This window comes from Procambarus clarkii, chromosome 81 (genome assembly GCF_040958095.1).
Source record: "Procambarus clarkii isolate CNS0578487 chromosome 81, FALCON_Pclarkii_2.0, whole genome shotgun sequence".
NCBI classification, from domain to species: domain Eukaryota; kingdom Metazoa; phylum Arthropoda; class Malacostraca; order Decapoda; family Cambaridae; genus Procambarus; species Procambarus clarkii.
In genome coordinates, this window is record NC_091230.1 from 20018924 (window position 1) to 20034504 (window position 15581).

Sequence of the window (15581 nt, forward strand, 5' to 3'; positions counted from 1 at the left end):
CATCCCTGTTCTCTTCCTCACCTCTTCAATGTTATCTTCTTTTGTCCATGGTCTTCCCTTTTCGTCCTTCTTATTCTCCCTATTCCCATCTTCCCATCTCCCCGAGAAACAGCGTAACTCACTCCACTCTGTGACAGGTCTAACTGGCCGCGATGTAAAGCAGCTGCTACCTTTCTAAGGGCCATAACTGCTTTGTATATCTTTCCGGAAGTCGTTTCGTGAATGACGTGACCAAATGCGCTGGTTTATTTCCCCGTCTGGCGTGTTGTGAGGGGCCTGTGAGGTGTGAGGAGGCGTGAGGCAGGAGGAGGCGTGAGGTGGGATGAATAGTGTGTGGGAGGGGGGGGTGAGGCGTGTTGCTCTGCGCCACAGAGCAGCGCGCGACTCTCCACGTGTGTGTGTGTGTGGAGTCAGCCGCCCTGGCCTAGCACCCAGCCCCGTGCTAGTCACCTCAGTAACTAGGTGGCCAGTCAACTTGTAACTAGACTGGTGCCTCGCCTGGTGCGTACTTGTGATTGAACGTTCCTGTGCTTGTGACTGTAATAATGATCGGTCTAGATAGCATGTTCTTGTGATCGGACGAGGGGGGATGTGCTTGTGATCGGACGAGGGGGGATGTGCTTGTGATCGGACGATTGGGAACGTGCTTGTGATCGGACAAGGGGATGGGGGTAGTGGTGGGGTGGAGGGCGTGGAGGCCGTGAGGTTGTCGACCACATCTGATGATGGCAGTTTGTTGAAAGGCACGTAAGTAATGAGGTGATGAGTTGAGGCTCAGGTGATGAGGCGAGAGGCTGGTGGCGAGTTGAAGGAGTAGATAATGGGGGATAATGGGTAATTGGGACAGTAAACAACCTGTATATGGCGTCACTTTTGTCCAATTAACGAAGCTAGCTGGCGATTAAGACCCTTAAATCCTGTCCCCATTGCAAATAATAATAATAAATTCCTGACACTACTAAATGAAGACACGATATATATACAAATACAATGTAATATTTTGATGTATTTTTTTTAATTGAAAGTTGTGCACAACACTACTACCACTTTTTAAACACCACGTGTGTTTTACAAGGAGTTTCAGATGCTACCGTCTGTGTGATATGTTTGTGTTTGTGGGAGATGTATATATATGTGTGTGTGTGTGTGTAGAGGGATGTGTATGTATGAATGTATATATATAGGGAGTGGTGTGTATGTATATGTGTGTGTGGTAGGGGGGACATGTTAGTGTGTATGTTTAGGCTGAGTGAAAAATGTATGAAAGTGTCTCATATGAGTAAGGTGAGTGGGGGAATGAGTGAGTGAGGGGATTGTGAGTATGCAGGAGAGGAGGTATTGACCAGTGTCTTGATATTGACCAGTGATAACTGCAGCCTTAAGTGGTGGTGATGGTTGAGGGGGGGGGGGAAGGGGGAAGATTTAGTGTACACCTGATCACCTCCCTTCACCCCCCCCCCTCCCCCCACTCAGCCTCCGGGGGGGGGGGAGGGGGATGCCTCTCCTGAGGATATGTGGCTGGTAGCGACGAAGTCACTGCGACATATGTACTGGGGGTGGCGCAGGCGCCAAAGATGATGTCACTACGACAGGTAAGAAGGGGGGGGGGCCAGGAAGGACCTGGTGATGTCAACCAGTGCGACGAAGAGGATTATAGAGTAATGTGATCACCGGTACACCAGGGGGACTTCCGATCAATGTATAAGCATCGTCCACCCCTCCCACCCCCCGTTCTCTTAGATCACAAACGTGCAAAAAACAGCGTTCTAAACGTAGCCAGAGACGCACGCACCCAATCACCCCCCCTAACCTCACCAGCCGTGGCACTGAAGAGGGGGATATTCGTGACCCTGCTGCCTTTTCGTACTAATTCGTGCATTGGGAGGGGATTAAAATGTAGAAAATAATATCCTTTGGTTGAAGTGGTTGGGCACGCCTTGCCGCCGCCTGGCCCAACGATATCCCGTTATCGTATGATGTTATCGTTGGTCAGTAGTTTCGTCACGTGCAGGCTATCGGGGAGGGTAGTTGATTGTTACGATAGCTATTGATATCGTAGGAGCTGTTTTATCACGCCGCCTGGTTATATTAGCCGCTATCTCATAGGTCTTTATGTTAGGTGTGCTGTTATATCATGTCTCCATGTTATCATACTGTTTATCATGGCTCTGTGTTATATTTGATGTTATATCATGCCTTCATGTCATCAGTGTGGCCGTTATACCATGCCTCTGTTATACTGCTATATCATGGATACACGTTATCATTCTGAGTGTTATATCATGTCGCCATGTTAACATTCTAGCTGGTATATCATGCATAACCTGTTATCATACTAGCTGTTATACCAATATCCATGTTGTAATACTGCTATATGCCTCTATGTTATCATGCTGTTACATCATGCCCTCATGTTATCATACTGTTATATGCCTCCATGTTATCATGCTGTTACATCACGCCTCCCATGTTATCATGCTGTTATCATGCTATCATGTTATCCTAGTGCACTTTTCAACCATTGATGTTCTAAACATGTCCTCCTCTATGTCAGGTCTATGCTGTCCACCTCTGTGGCTCCTCCGTCCTGGTATGTGCTATCTTCTATATCTATATATATATCTATATCTATATATCTTTGCTAATTGGTAGTTTGGCCCTTAGTTTTACACCAATTTATTTTTGATGGTGGAATGTCGTTTGCTTTGGGACATGGAATTACATCTGGGTTTTGGTGATTGGCTTCTGCTTGTTTGACTGTAATTGGGTAGTTTAGTGCTATGAGATTAATTACAATCATTTTAATTATATGCCATTTTTTGTGTAATTATTTTTTGGTGTTGTGTCTGTTTAACTGGTACCTATTTTAGGCATGCCTATTTTCTTGTGTGGTTTAGGTAGGCCTATGCTTTTTTTAATAGTTTAAGGAGGCCCATCTCTTACCTTGATCAAAGCAGGTAATTGTATCGTTAAGATTTATGTTATTCTGATATGTTTATTCTTATTTATTAAAAGTATTCTTGCTCTGTTTCATATGTTTAATCCAGGTGTGTGGGCCATACTGTTCATACCTGGCTCCATTTCCTTGATTAATACAGCTTATTGTGTATATTTTTGATATACTGTTCTCAAATTATATAGACATGTATGCTCCACTGGAAACTTTGTATGAGGTTAACAGTTTTCACCCCCATATCTCCATAGTATTTCCGGCATAACTCCCATAGTATTCGAGGCATAACCCATGTTGTAAGAGGGATCCCCCCCCCCCTTCCGTAGAAATTCAGGCATACTTCAAAGAATGCTAGGTATGCATACGTAATATTGGAGGTCGTCTCGAGTTGTTTCCCCAGGCATATCTTCGTAATAGCCTATGCATATTCCATAATATTCCAGGCATATACCGTTAAATATCCAAAGGCATATCCTATAACATTTCTGCAATGCCCCTATGACATCTCTGCAATGCTTCTATGACATTTCTGCAATGCCTCTATGACATTTCTGTAATGCCTCTATGACATTTCTGTAATGCCTCTATGACATTTCTGCAATGCCTCTATGACATTTCTGTAATGCCTCTATGACATTTCTACAATGCCCCTTGAACATTTCTGGGAAGCACCGTATGACATTAGCAAGATCCCTCCAGCAACCATCTCCTGGGAGACCATTTGGGAGGGATGCTGAAAGTTTCCGATGATGTCTTCAGCGGCGCATTCCGCCGCGGCTCGTGTGGCGATGCTCAGATGCGCAGGATTCATCTCGACTTTAGTTCCTTCCCTTGCCAACAGATGGCGCCTGTGCTGACGATTTGCACATTTCAACTCTCGGTACAGAGTGAGTCTCGCTCTGAGTCGCGGTATCTGATAGCTGGCTGGTCGTGGTATCTGATTGATCGTAGTGGTATCTGATCGTTGGTATATCGTGCTCAAAGGTAATATAGTCATGATTGTGCCGATGTTAGCCGTTGGTAACCGTTGTTCGGAGACATACGACCTTCTAGTTAGCAGATACATTATATTTTTAACCGTTGCTAAACGTTACGGATCGCCGGGATTAGTTACAGATAATAATGATCGTTATTGACCGTTAGGGAAGTTAGAATCGTTGGCAACGGTCGTTACCAATTGTTAGGGTTAACAAGAGGAGAGCATCTTATAACTAGGAAGGGTACGACAGTATGAAGACGTCACCTTACCTAATTAGCTGTAGGGGAGACATCTCCCGTCACGCAGGGTGCAGTCGCACCTCCACAGATCTCCAGTATCATCTATTGATACTGGTAATGGCTCAAAAGGGCCACCACTTACGGGCTATTCATGCCCGTACCACCTTTTGGGTGGCTTAATCTTCATCAGTCATCAGTAATTAGCTGTCATCCTCAATCACTCATAATGATCTCCGAGTAGCGGGAGAGCACTTGCCCCGCTCCTGTGCCAGGTAAGCTACGGGCTCACCATAGCCCGTGCTCCTTGGAGCTTGTTCTGAGTAGCGGTATAACAATAACAAAGAGCTGGAGAGTGCACCCGTGCCTTCCCGAGCAGACGAGGAGTTACAATACCCTGGCTGAAGATGTGGTGACCAAAGCACACACACCTGAAGACCATGAGACCACGACGTTTCGGTCCGTCTTGGACCATTATAAAGTCTTAATCATCAAGGCCTTGCAAGATTGCAATATCTGTTGCGAGTCTTATCAGCAACCAGCAAGGCAGGAGCAGCTACTCTTTCTCCTGACTTGTAAAACAAATAGTAAAGATATGGTTCAATTATTTCTAAGAAATCAATTGAGGGCGTCGAACGGTTATCTTGAGATGATTTCGGGGCTTTAGTGTCCCCGCGGCCCGGTCCTCGACCAGGCCTCCACCCCCAGGAAGCAGCCCGTGACAGCTGACTAACACCCAGGTGCCTATTTTACTGCTAGGTAACAGGGGCATAGGGTGAAAGAAACTTTGCCCATTGTTTCTCGCCGGCGCCTAGGATCGAACCCAGGACCACAGGATCACAAGTCCAGCGTGCTGTCCGTTCGGCCGACCGGCTCCCCGTAGGGTAAATACTAACATTAAAAGTTAGAATTCTGAATTCACATAGTTATATCTGCTGAGTTAGGCGTAAATATCTTAGGGGAACCAAGACCATACTTTATTATGGTCCCCCCCCTCCTTGTCTTCCTTGTGTCTGTCTCCGTTTTCTCCTTCCTCCTTTGTCTCTCCCTCCTCCTCTTCCCATCTTCTCTACCTCGGCCCATCTTGTCGTCTCGTGGCTAAATATTGTCGTAGGGGCGCGGCCGCCTCCAGCCCTGCCCTGCCCAGGATTGGTGTGTCGTTATGTTCATACAGTGTGGATGATTGTTGCTGTGGGCGTCACACCACCCGTCACACCACCTGTGGGTGTCACATCACCCGTCACACCACCTGTGGGTGTCACACCACCCGTCACACCCCCTGTGGGTGTCACACCCCCTGTGGGTGTCACACCACCTGTGAGTGTCACATCACCCGTCACACCACCTGTGGGTGTCACACCACCCGTCACACCACCTGTGGGTGTCACACCACCCGTCACACCCCCTGTGGGCGTCACACCACCTGTGGGAGTCACACCACCCGTCACACCACCTGTGGGTGTCACATCACCCGTCACACCACCTGTGGGTGTCACACCACCCGTCACACCCCCTGTGGGCGTCACACCACCCGTCACACCACCTGTGGGCGTCACACCACCCGTCACACCACCTGTGGGTGTCACACCACCCGTCACACCACCTGTGGGTGTCACATCACCCGTCACACCACCCGTCACCACCACCCATCACACATTGGGGCCTGGTAGCCTGGTGGATAGCGCGCAGCACTCGTAATTCTGTGGCGCGGGTTCGATTCCCGCACCAGGCAGAAACAAATGGGCAAAGTTTCTTTCACCCTGAGTGCCCTTGTTACCTAGCAGTAAATAGGTACCTGGGAGTTAGACAGCTGTTACGGAGCTGCTTCCTGGTGTGTGTGTGGGGGGGGGGAAGTACTTAACAGTTGATTGATTGACAGTTGAGAGGCGGGCTGAAAGAGCAGAGCTCAACCCCCGCAAGCGCAAATAGGTGAATAGACACACACACACACACACACACACACACACACACACACACACACACACACACACACACACAATCATGGATGTTGGAACAAGTTAGGTGGTGGAGGCCAAGACCGTCAGTAGTTTCAAAGCGTTATATGACAAAGAGTGTTGGGAAGACGGGACACCACGAGCGTAGCTTTCATCCTGTAACTACACTTAGGTAATTACACATACATGCATAAATATATTCAGGATTGTGATTTGTGAATTTTGATTTCTGGGAGCTAAAGGCGTGTGAGGGGGGGGGGTTATGATAGGTATTTAAGGGTGTTTATCTTAGTGGGCGTGACAAGTGGGCGTGACAGGCAAAGAGGAGCCGCCTTAAACGTCATGGTAAGGCCATGACCCCCCCTCCCCCTGAGACGTGCCCTGTGACGCGTGTCCTGGGGCACTCGCTGGCTCGCTTACTCTCGTTCAATCTCCTTATTTAGTTACTTATACTTGTATATGACTATACGACTGGTATATCTCCTGGTCCCCGACTGCGGGGAGCTTCCCGTGGTTCATGTTAAGCCTTGTTCTCCTGGTCGTCCGTGGATCGTGATTTATTACTGATAAGTGAACGAGGACCTACACTTTTGAAACGATGCTTAGAGAATCCAACTCTGGTCAGGTCTCGAACTCGAAAAAATTCGCTCTTTAGGCGTTGGTTGGTGTTTATGGGGGGTTGAGCTCTGGCTCTTTGGTCCCACCTCTCAATTGTCAATCAACTTGTGTACACGCGCAGGAATATCCCTGCAAAAAAAAAAAAAAAACTGGTGTACAGATTCCTGAGCCTACTGGGCTCTATCATATCTACATTTGAAACTGTGTATAGAGTCAGCCTCCACCACATCACAGCCAAATGTATTCCATCCGTAACTACTCTGACACTGAAAAAGTTCTTTCTAACGACCCTGTGGCTCATGTGGGTACTCAGTTTCCACCTGTGTCCCCTTGTTCGCGTCCCTCCCGTGTTAAACAGTTTATCTACCCTACTAGTATGTCATGAGTGACTTACATCACCCTATATCGAATTGATCTATTATTATCTATGATAACATTGACCAGTCACTGCCTTGGGTGACCTCTAGTGACCTTGCTGACCTCCAGTGACCCCGGGCGACCTAACGCCACCGTCAGGCGCCTGTGAGAGGCTCATATCCTGGTCACACTGGAGTTGCTTTATGTTCGAGTTTATGACAGGTCAACCGGGCTCACCATAGCCCGTGCTACTTGGAACTTTTTGTTCCAGGTAGCGAATCTTTAACAACAACAACGACAGGTCAACTTTGTTGTTGTTCAGTGTTTTACCCTCCAAGGGGACCTTTGTTTCGCTGGTGGCTTTCGACGCCTGCTACCCTGCCTCTCTCCCCCCATCTCCTACCTTGGTTGGTGCATTCCGCTCACAACCACCTGGTCCTGGGTTCGATTCTCAGGCGGGGCGAGACATTTGGGCAGGTTTATTACACCCCTGGAACCCCTCCTCTACACACCTATCTCTGGAACCCACTTTTTACACACCTGAAACCCCCTCCGTACACACCTGGAACCCCCTTCCTACACACCTGGACCCCCTTCCTACAAACCTGGAACCCCCTCCCTACACACCTGGAACCCCCTCCCTACACACCTACCCCCTGGAACCCCCTCCCTACACACCTACCCCCTGGAACCCCTCCCTACACACCTGGAACCCCTCCGTACACACCTGGAACCCCCTAAGTACACACCTGGAACCCCCTCCGTACACACCTGGAACCCCCTCCGTACACACCTGGAACCCCCCTCCATACACACCTGGAACCCCCTTCCTACACACCTGGAACCCCCTCCCTACACACCTGCCCCTGGAATCCCTCCCCTACACACCTATCCCTAGAACCCCTCCCTACACACCTGGAACCCCCCCTCCCTACACACCTGGAACCCCCCCTCCCTACACACCTGGAACCCCCCTCCCAACACACCAGGAACCCCCCTCCCTACACACCTACCCCTGGAACCCCCTCCCTACACACCTATCCCTAGAACCCCTCCCTACACACCTGGAACCCCCTCCCTACACACCTAGGACCCCCCCTCCCAACACACCTGGAGCCCCCCTCCCTACACACCTGGAACCCCTCTCCCTACACACCAGGAACCCCCTCCCTACACACCTACCCCTGGAACCCCCTCCCTACACACCTACCCCTGGAACCCCTCCCTACACACCTGGAACCCCCTCTCTACACACCTGGAACCCCCTCCCCTACACACCTACCCCTGGAACCCCCTCCCTACACACCTGGAACCCCTCCCTACACACCTGGAACCCCCTCCGCACACACCTGGAACCCCCTCCGTACACACCTGGGACCTCCTCCGTACACACCTGGAACCCCCTCCCTACACACCTGGAACCTCCTCCGTACACACCTACCCATCTTTATGGGAGCCAGCAAATTGGGCGTCAAGAAATTGGTGATGCCATTAGGCGTTATATGGGTGACTTTCTCCTTTGGGATGTGATTAGCGAGAGAGTGCCAGAGGGGGCCACTTGGCTTGGCACCGGTGCTGAAGAAGACGGTAGGAGACGGTAGAGGAGCCTAATGAGTCTTTCTTTTCTCCCGTCAGTAAAGTACCGAGTACTCAGTCCCATTCTATAAATGGCTAATTGCCATATTTGAATTTTGTGGGCGATATGTTGATGAGAATTCATTCTGTAACTTATAGAGTTTCTGTTGTGTTCTGCTGGTGCTTCGGATCTGTTATTTATGGGCATAATTGCGCCTCGTGATAGAAAATGGTGGCGAAAATGACATGTTGGGCATTTTATTTGAGTTTACGGTTAAAGTCAAGGCGCAATCTCCGTCTTAATAGAAAACCAGATGTAAGGAGTAACTTTCCCAAGTTCGGAAAATTGTAAACAAAAAATAATAATAATGGTTTTGCGGTTTAAAATATCACAACAACTTTATGCACGACATAAGGGTTCATGAGTAACTTGCAGGGCCAGGTTTTATCGAGCATTTACGCAGCATCTTACGAAACCTATACATCCCTTTTGGAGCGCACAGATTGTACTGATGCTGGATATATTTTATTTCCGAAGTTGAAGAGTTTCGAAGCTTTCAGACTTGAAAAAAAAGGCTTTTGCTGCAGTTTGAAAAGTGCGATAGTTCACGACCTAACGAATGTGGGTCTAGGAGTGTGTATTCACCTAGTTGAATTCACCTAGTTGTGTTTGCGGGGGTTGAGCTTTGCTCTTTCGGCCCGCCTCTCGCCTGTCAATCAACTGTTTACCAACTCCTTCCCCCCCCCCCCACACACACATACACACCCCAGGAAGCAGCCCCTGACAGCTGACTAACTCCCAGGTACCTATTTACTGCTAGATAACAGGGCCATTCAGGGTGAAAGAAACTTTGCCCATTTGTTTCTGCCTCGTCCGGAAATCGAACCCGCGCCACAGAATTACGAGTCATGCGCGCTATCCACCAGGCTACGAGGCCCCTCTGTGTGTGTGTGTGTGTGTGTGTGTGTGTGTGTGTGTGTGTGTGTGTGTGTGTGTGTGTGTACGTGCACGTGAAATATATGCAGTAAAGAGTATGTTTATGCACTAACATAGTTGCGAGTGTGCCTCAATGTAATCATTAAAAAGTCCAAAATATCAAAAGGCAAAACAATAGTTTCGATCAGATAATGGGCCACGAGGGAGTTTTTGGGTGAGGGAAGTGTCTATGGGGAGTAGTGTAAGATAGAGAGCTCACACTTACCCCACCTGGGACACACTTACATCACTCGAGGTGTCTCTGGGGTGCTGCCTCCAGGGTGCAGGAGGAGGAGGAGGAGGTGTGCCAGGACCACCTACGGTACCGTTCTGTTGTTTTGATAAAAGGAGGCCTTGGGTGCTTCAAGGCCAGTCATATTCCATAAGTGGAATATGACTGGCCCTTCTTCGTTTTGTCCATGCTCTCTCTCTCTCTCTCTCTCTCTCTCTCTCTCTCTCTCTCTCTCTCTCTCTCTCTCTCTCTCTCTCTCTCTCTCTCTCTCTCTCTCTCTCTCTCTCTCTCTCTCTCTCTCTCTCTCTCTCTCTCTCTCTCTGTCGCAACTTTCCTCTCTCTCTCCAGCCTTTCCCCGGGTTAGATTGCCAGGCCTCAGAGTTGATTACACAGCCTCGGAGAGACACGGGGATTGAACTATCAACTCCTGACATTCTGCACACTCCCTCACAAAGGCACTAAACTAGGCCCCCCCTCACTCTCTCTCATAATATAATTTTTTATTATATTTTATATATTTATATGTATATATTATATACATATTATATATAATTTTTTTAATATATAGGGGGTACCACCTCTGGTTGCGTTTGTAGGGACCCTTGACCTCGAAGACGATGATATGCAGCATCCAGGGGAGCCTTGTGGGGCAGCCACGTACACTCACATATTGTCGTCGCCTACCACCCCCTATATTTTTTGTATTTTGTAATATAAATTTATATATATATCATTAATATTATGTGTACTGTATGTATAATGTATGTAACAGTTAAACATGGGGTGTTGTGCCCGTAGACTTTGACACAATACAGGTAGAGAGTAAGACTTCATTTGTTTCCTTCATGAAGTATATTGATGGCATATTTGTGTGTTGTTTATGTCTTCGTCAAGCATCCCGTCACGTCATTAATTTTTTTTTTTTTTTTTTGAGATATATACAAGAGTTGTTACATTCTTGTACAGCCACTAGTACGCGTAGCGTTTCGGGCAGGTCCCTGGAATACGATCCCCGCCGCGAAGAATCGTTTTTTCATCCAAGTACACATTTTACTGTTGCGTTAAACAGAGGCTACAGTTAAGGAATTGTGCCCAGTAAATCCTCCCCGGCCAGGATACGAACCCATGACATAGCGCTCGCGGAACGCCAGGCGAGTGTCTTACCACTACACCACGGAGACTGCCTAGAGTGTCTTACCACTACACCACGGAGACTGCAAATGTTAGAAATATTTACCTAGGTCACTGTCACGACCCTTGAGACTAAATAATGTTCTTCTCCCCACAGTGTAAAGAACAAATAACAATCTGCCATGCCAATAGGTGTCTAGGGGTATAATTCATCACTGTATAAAAGCGGGAGAACAATATATTTTGCTAAGGGTGACAACTTAACAACCATTAAATATATAGTAGCCAGAAATATTTATCAGCATGTAATACTATAGAATGCAAGTAATTATTTGAGACCTGAGCACTATCACCAGAATATGGAGTAAGCCATAAATACACTAAAATCGTCTATCCAGATAAATTAATATTTATATGGGCTTAAAATAACAAAAACCAAGAACTTAGCTTAAACACAACTGCACTCGACCGCAGCCGCCACTCTACTGCCCTGGACGTGGTCCGCAGCCCCAACGTCGACTAACCGTCTACCCAAACACCAATTAACGTTCGCATGAACATTGTGAACATTCTATTTACAAAGGTCAGCCCTAAACTCCAACATTATTAATTAAGAGTTGTAATTACCGGTCTCACATTCCTTGAAATATTACGGCTACCACATATGGGAATAAATAAATATAAAACTATAGGCAATTGATTTGCCAACAATCGCCCTGGCCTTTCCCAATTATCGTCAACCGCCCACACGGCTAATTTCACGTGACATCCACCACCAAAACAAACCTTACACACACTACCCAGCTATCTATGTTATATATATATAATGTATATATATCTATATACACAATTCTTATACAACTGACAGCAATATTTACGTAGAGAAAACAATAACATAATACGAGGTTCGGGAGAATTGGCAGAATCGTAATAAGATTCGTGACAGTCACCCCTGCCTGAAACCGCGACCATTTTCTCTCACCTTTCGTTTTCTTTTGTTACGATTCATTTAAAATTTCATTTTCATTCGTGTCTCATCGGAATTAATCACTAATTTAACGATCCTGTATTTTTGTGGATGTATGAGTAGTTGTAGTTAATGTTCTACATGTCGTATAAAACAAATTTAGTCGACAAATTCGCCGTTGTCAAGCAATACTGAACGTGATCTGTGAGCTCCATTTAGCATCATGCAGAATTTACCATAGTTCCCGCTGCGGATGGTTCTTGCCATTCAATTTCCGTTGCACGTCTGTTCTGGCCGACTTTTGGTCCGCCTTGCGTTGCCGCTCGTCAACTTTCCGGTCAAAGGCGAGGACCTCAATTTCCACTCCATCCATGACTGTCTCTCCTCATGTCCCGCCTTCCTTGCACTTTCCCTGTCGATCATTCTCTTTCTGTCTCTCTGTCTCTCTCTCTCTTTCGCTAATCATATTAAACGTTGTGTAACATGTTAGCATTGCTAATAATCTGTCAAAATTATCCTTACCAGACTGACATTTTTCCCAATAAGATTACCAGTCTAATAGGTTAGCAGTTTGAGTTTATAATCTTTACGTTAGTGACTTTATCAAGCAGTAACTATTCTACTGGGGTTTCCGCTGCTAGTTCCTTTACAGAGAACGGGTTATAATGAGTCCTTCTTAAAAGAAAACGGCTCCTAGATTGTGTTTAGTGGCTGACTGTAATTTTTATATAATTTGTTTCTCGTTCACCGATGTGTAGTTAGCCATACTTTGATATCTTGTAGAATATTGGATTTTTATTTGATATCGTCGTTTGATACATGAACTGGGTATTTAAAAGGGGTATTTAAAAGGTATTTAAAAGATTTATTAAATCTTCATAAATTCCTGTAGAAAAATAGTAACATTTTCTTCGTTCTATAATCATAATAATTATATAATAATAATAATATTAGTTATATAACAATAATTATTATCTTTTCTGTGTGTATTACCCCCTTTATTAATTATATTTCCTGTAATTGTTATATCTCTGTCTCCTTCATCTTCTCCCTCTCTCTCTCCTTCATCTTCTCCCTCTCTGTCTCCTTCATCTTCTCCCTCTCTCTCTCCTTCATCTTCTCCCTCTCTGTCTCCTTCATCTTCTCCCTCTCTCTCTCCTTCATCTTCTCCCTCTCTGTCTCCTTCATCTTCTCCCTCTCTGTCTCCTTCACCTTCTCCCTCTCTGTCTCCTTCACCTTCTCCCTCTCTGTCTCCTTCATCTTCTCCCTCTCTGTCTCCTTCATCTTCTCCCTCTCTGTCTCCTTCATCTTCTCCCTCTCTCTCTCCTTCATCTTCTCCCTCTCTCTCTCCTTCACCTTCTCCCTCTCTCTCTCCTTCATCTTCTCCCTCTCTCTCTCCTTCATCTTCTCCCTCTCTCTCTCCTTCATCTTCTCCCTCTCTGTCTCCTTCATCTTCTCCCTCTCTGTCTCCTTCACCTTCTCCCTCTCTGTCTCCTTCATCTTCTCCCTCTCTGTCTCCTTCACCTTCTCCCTCTCTGTCTCCTTCATCTTCTCCCTCTCTGTCTCCTTCACCTTCTCCCTCTCTCTCTCCTTCATCTTCTCCCTCTCTGTCTCCTTCATCTTCTCCCTCTCTCTCTCCTTCATCTTCTCCCTCTCTGTCTCCTTCATCTTCTCCCTCTCTGTCTCCTTCACCTTCTCCCTCTCTGTCTCCTTCATCTTCTCCCTCTCTGTCTCCTTCATCTTCTCCCTCTCTGTCTCCTTCACCTTCTCCCTCTCTGTCTCCTTCATCTTCTCCCTCTCTGTCTCCTTCACCTTCTCCCTCTCTGTCTCCTTCATCTTCTCCCTCTCTGTCTCCTTCACCTTCTCCCTCTCTCTCTCCTTCATCTTCTCCCTCTCTGTCTCCTTCATCTTCTCCCTCTCTCTCTCCTTCATCTTCTCCCTCTCTGTCTCCTTCATCTTCTCCCTCTCTGTCTCCTTCACCTTCTCCCTCTCTGTCTCCTTCATCTTCTCCCTCTCTGTCTCCTTCATCTTCTCCCTCTCTGTCTCCTTCACCTTCGCCACCATCACATGAACTGTTTTATAAATTAATTTGTCAAATATTCAGTATGAAAATCTAGGATAAAACTACGAACTACAATAGGCTAATATCATACATCATACGGGAGGGACTCGGGCTGTGTTGCGTGTTGTGTTGTGTTGTGAGACAACTTATCCTCTTTGTATTGGGCACCATTCCTTTCCCCTCGTCCCATCCCAAATCCTTATCCTGATCCCTTCCAAGGGCGATATATAGGCGTAATGGCTTGGCGCTTTCCCCTCCCCTGATAATTCCCTCCCTCCAGTTTTGGTAGTACTTATACTAACTATGAGGATTATAGTGTGTGTGTATATATATATATATATATATATATATATATATATATATATATATATATATATATAAATATATATATATATATATATATATATATATATATATATATATATATATATATATATATATATATATATATATATATACATACATACATACAGACTTACAACGAAATTAGAATGTGGAAATTTGAATTATTGAGTTGGGCAAACCGGAAAACTGTTTATTACTTTTTTGAGTCCAGGATTGCGGGGTTCGAAACCCTTGTACAGCCGGAATATTTGATCGTATGGTGTGACTTGTATCCCTCGATAGTAGCTCTATTATGACATAATTTAGTGAATACGTATATATATATATTTTTTTTAAACCTAAAAGAGGTACCACCTCTGGTGCAAGTGTAGGGACCCATAGCCTCGGAGAAGAAAATAATGAGTACTCGGAGAAGACCTTGTGGATCCTCACTGAACACTTTGATATATTCTTTTATATTTTCTTTTTATATTTATTTTTTTATATTTTTTATATCTTTTTATATTTTCTTTTAAATTTTCTATAAATTTATATTCTTTTCTATAAATCCTTATCCTGGATCTTGTTCTTTATATATATATTTGTATATATTTTTCAGCCTGAGGCTCTGTGTGAGATCGAGCAGGCGACGGGGGTGAGGGTGAGCAGGGAGGACGAGCTATCATACTGTGTGGAGATCTCTCTCAAGGACCCCGACAAGGAGGTGAGTACCGCCCTAAGTCTTACAAGGAGCCGCCGTCAGCCAGCCCCCATCTTGTCTTATATCCCACAGACATCTCTTGTCCTCCGGAGGCAAATACAACCCTCAATGTTATCCTCTGTAGCCTTCAAGGATGAGAGTATATTCCTCGCATCTTGTCGTGTCTTCATATAGGACGCCGACCACCAGGTGGGGCTTCACATTCCCTGGCCCCGTGGGTTTCTTATGGCTATAAGGTGGAAAGCACCAGTGTCGCAGGGTGTAAGGGTCGTCCCTCGCTACACCGTACAGCGATAGCCTCCGGAGGGACAGGTAATGTGGCAGATTGGTAAAAGCCATTCTGGACCGGATTAGGTCGTGAGGGGCAGTTGTGGGGGGAAGGGGCGGCTGGGGTGCAGGGGATTGTGTGTCTCAGCTTTGAGGGGTGTCCTCCCCCTCCCTCCCCCTTTTCTGGGGGACAGCAAGGAGGGGTGGTGGGGAGGACGAACACACCCA

General features: G+C 46.3%; 1 protein-coding gene across 1 annotated transcript in view; it reads left to right on the forward strand.

Moving 5' to 3' along the window:
- LOC123748939 (serine-rich adhesin for platelets) overlaps positions 1 to 15581 on the forward strand; it is a 357404-nt gene that overhangs the window by 168490 nt on the left and 173333 nt on the right. Inside the window, 2 exon segments of the mRNA XM_069315267.1 lie at positions 2555 to 2590; positions 14985 to 15089. Coding sequence (XP_069171368.1) covers positions 2555 to 2590; positions 14985 to 15089 — 141 coding nt within the window.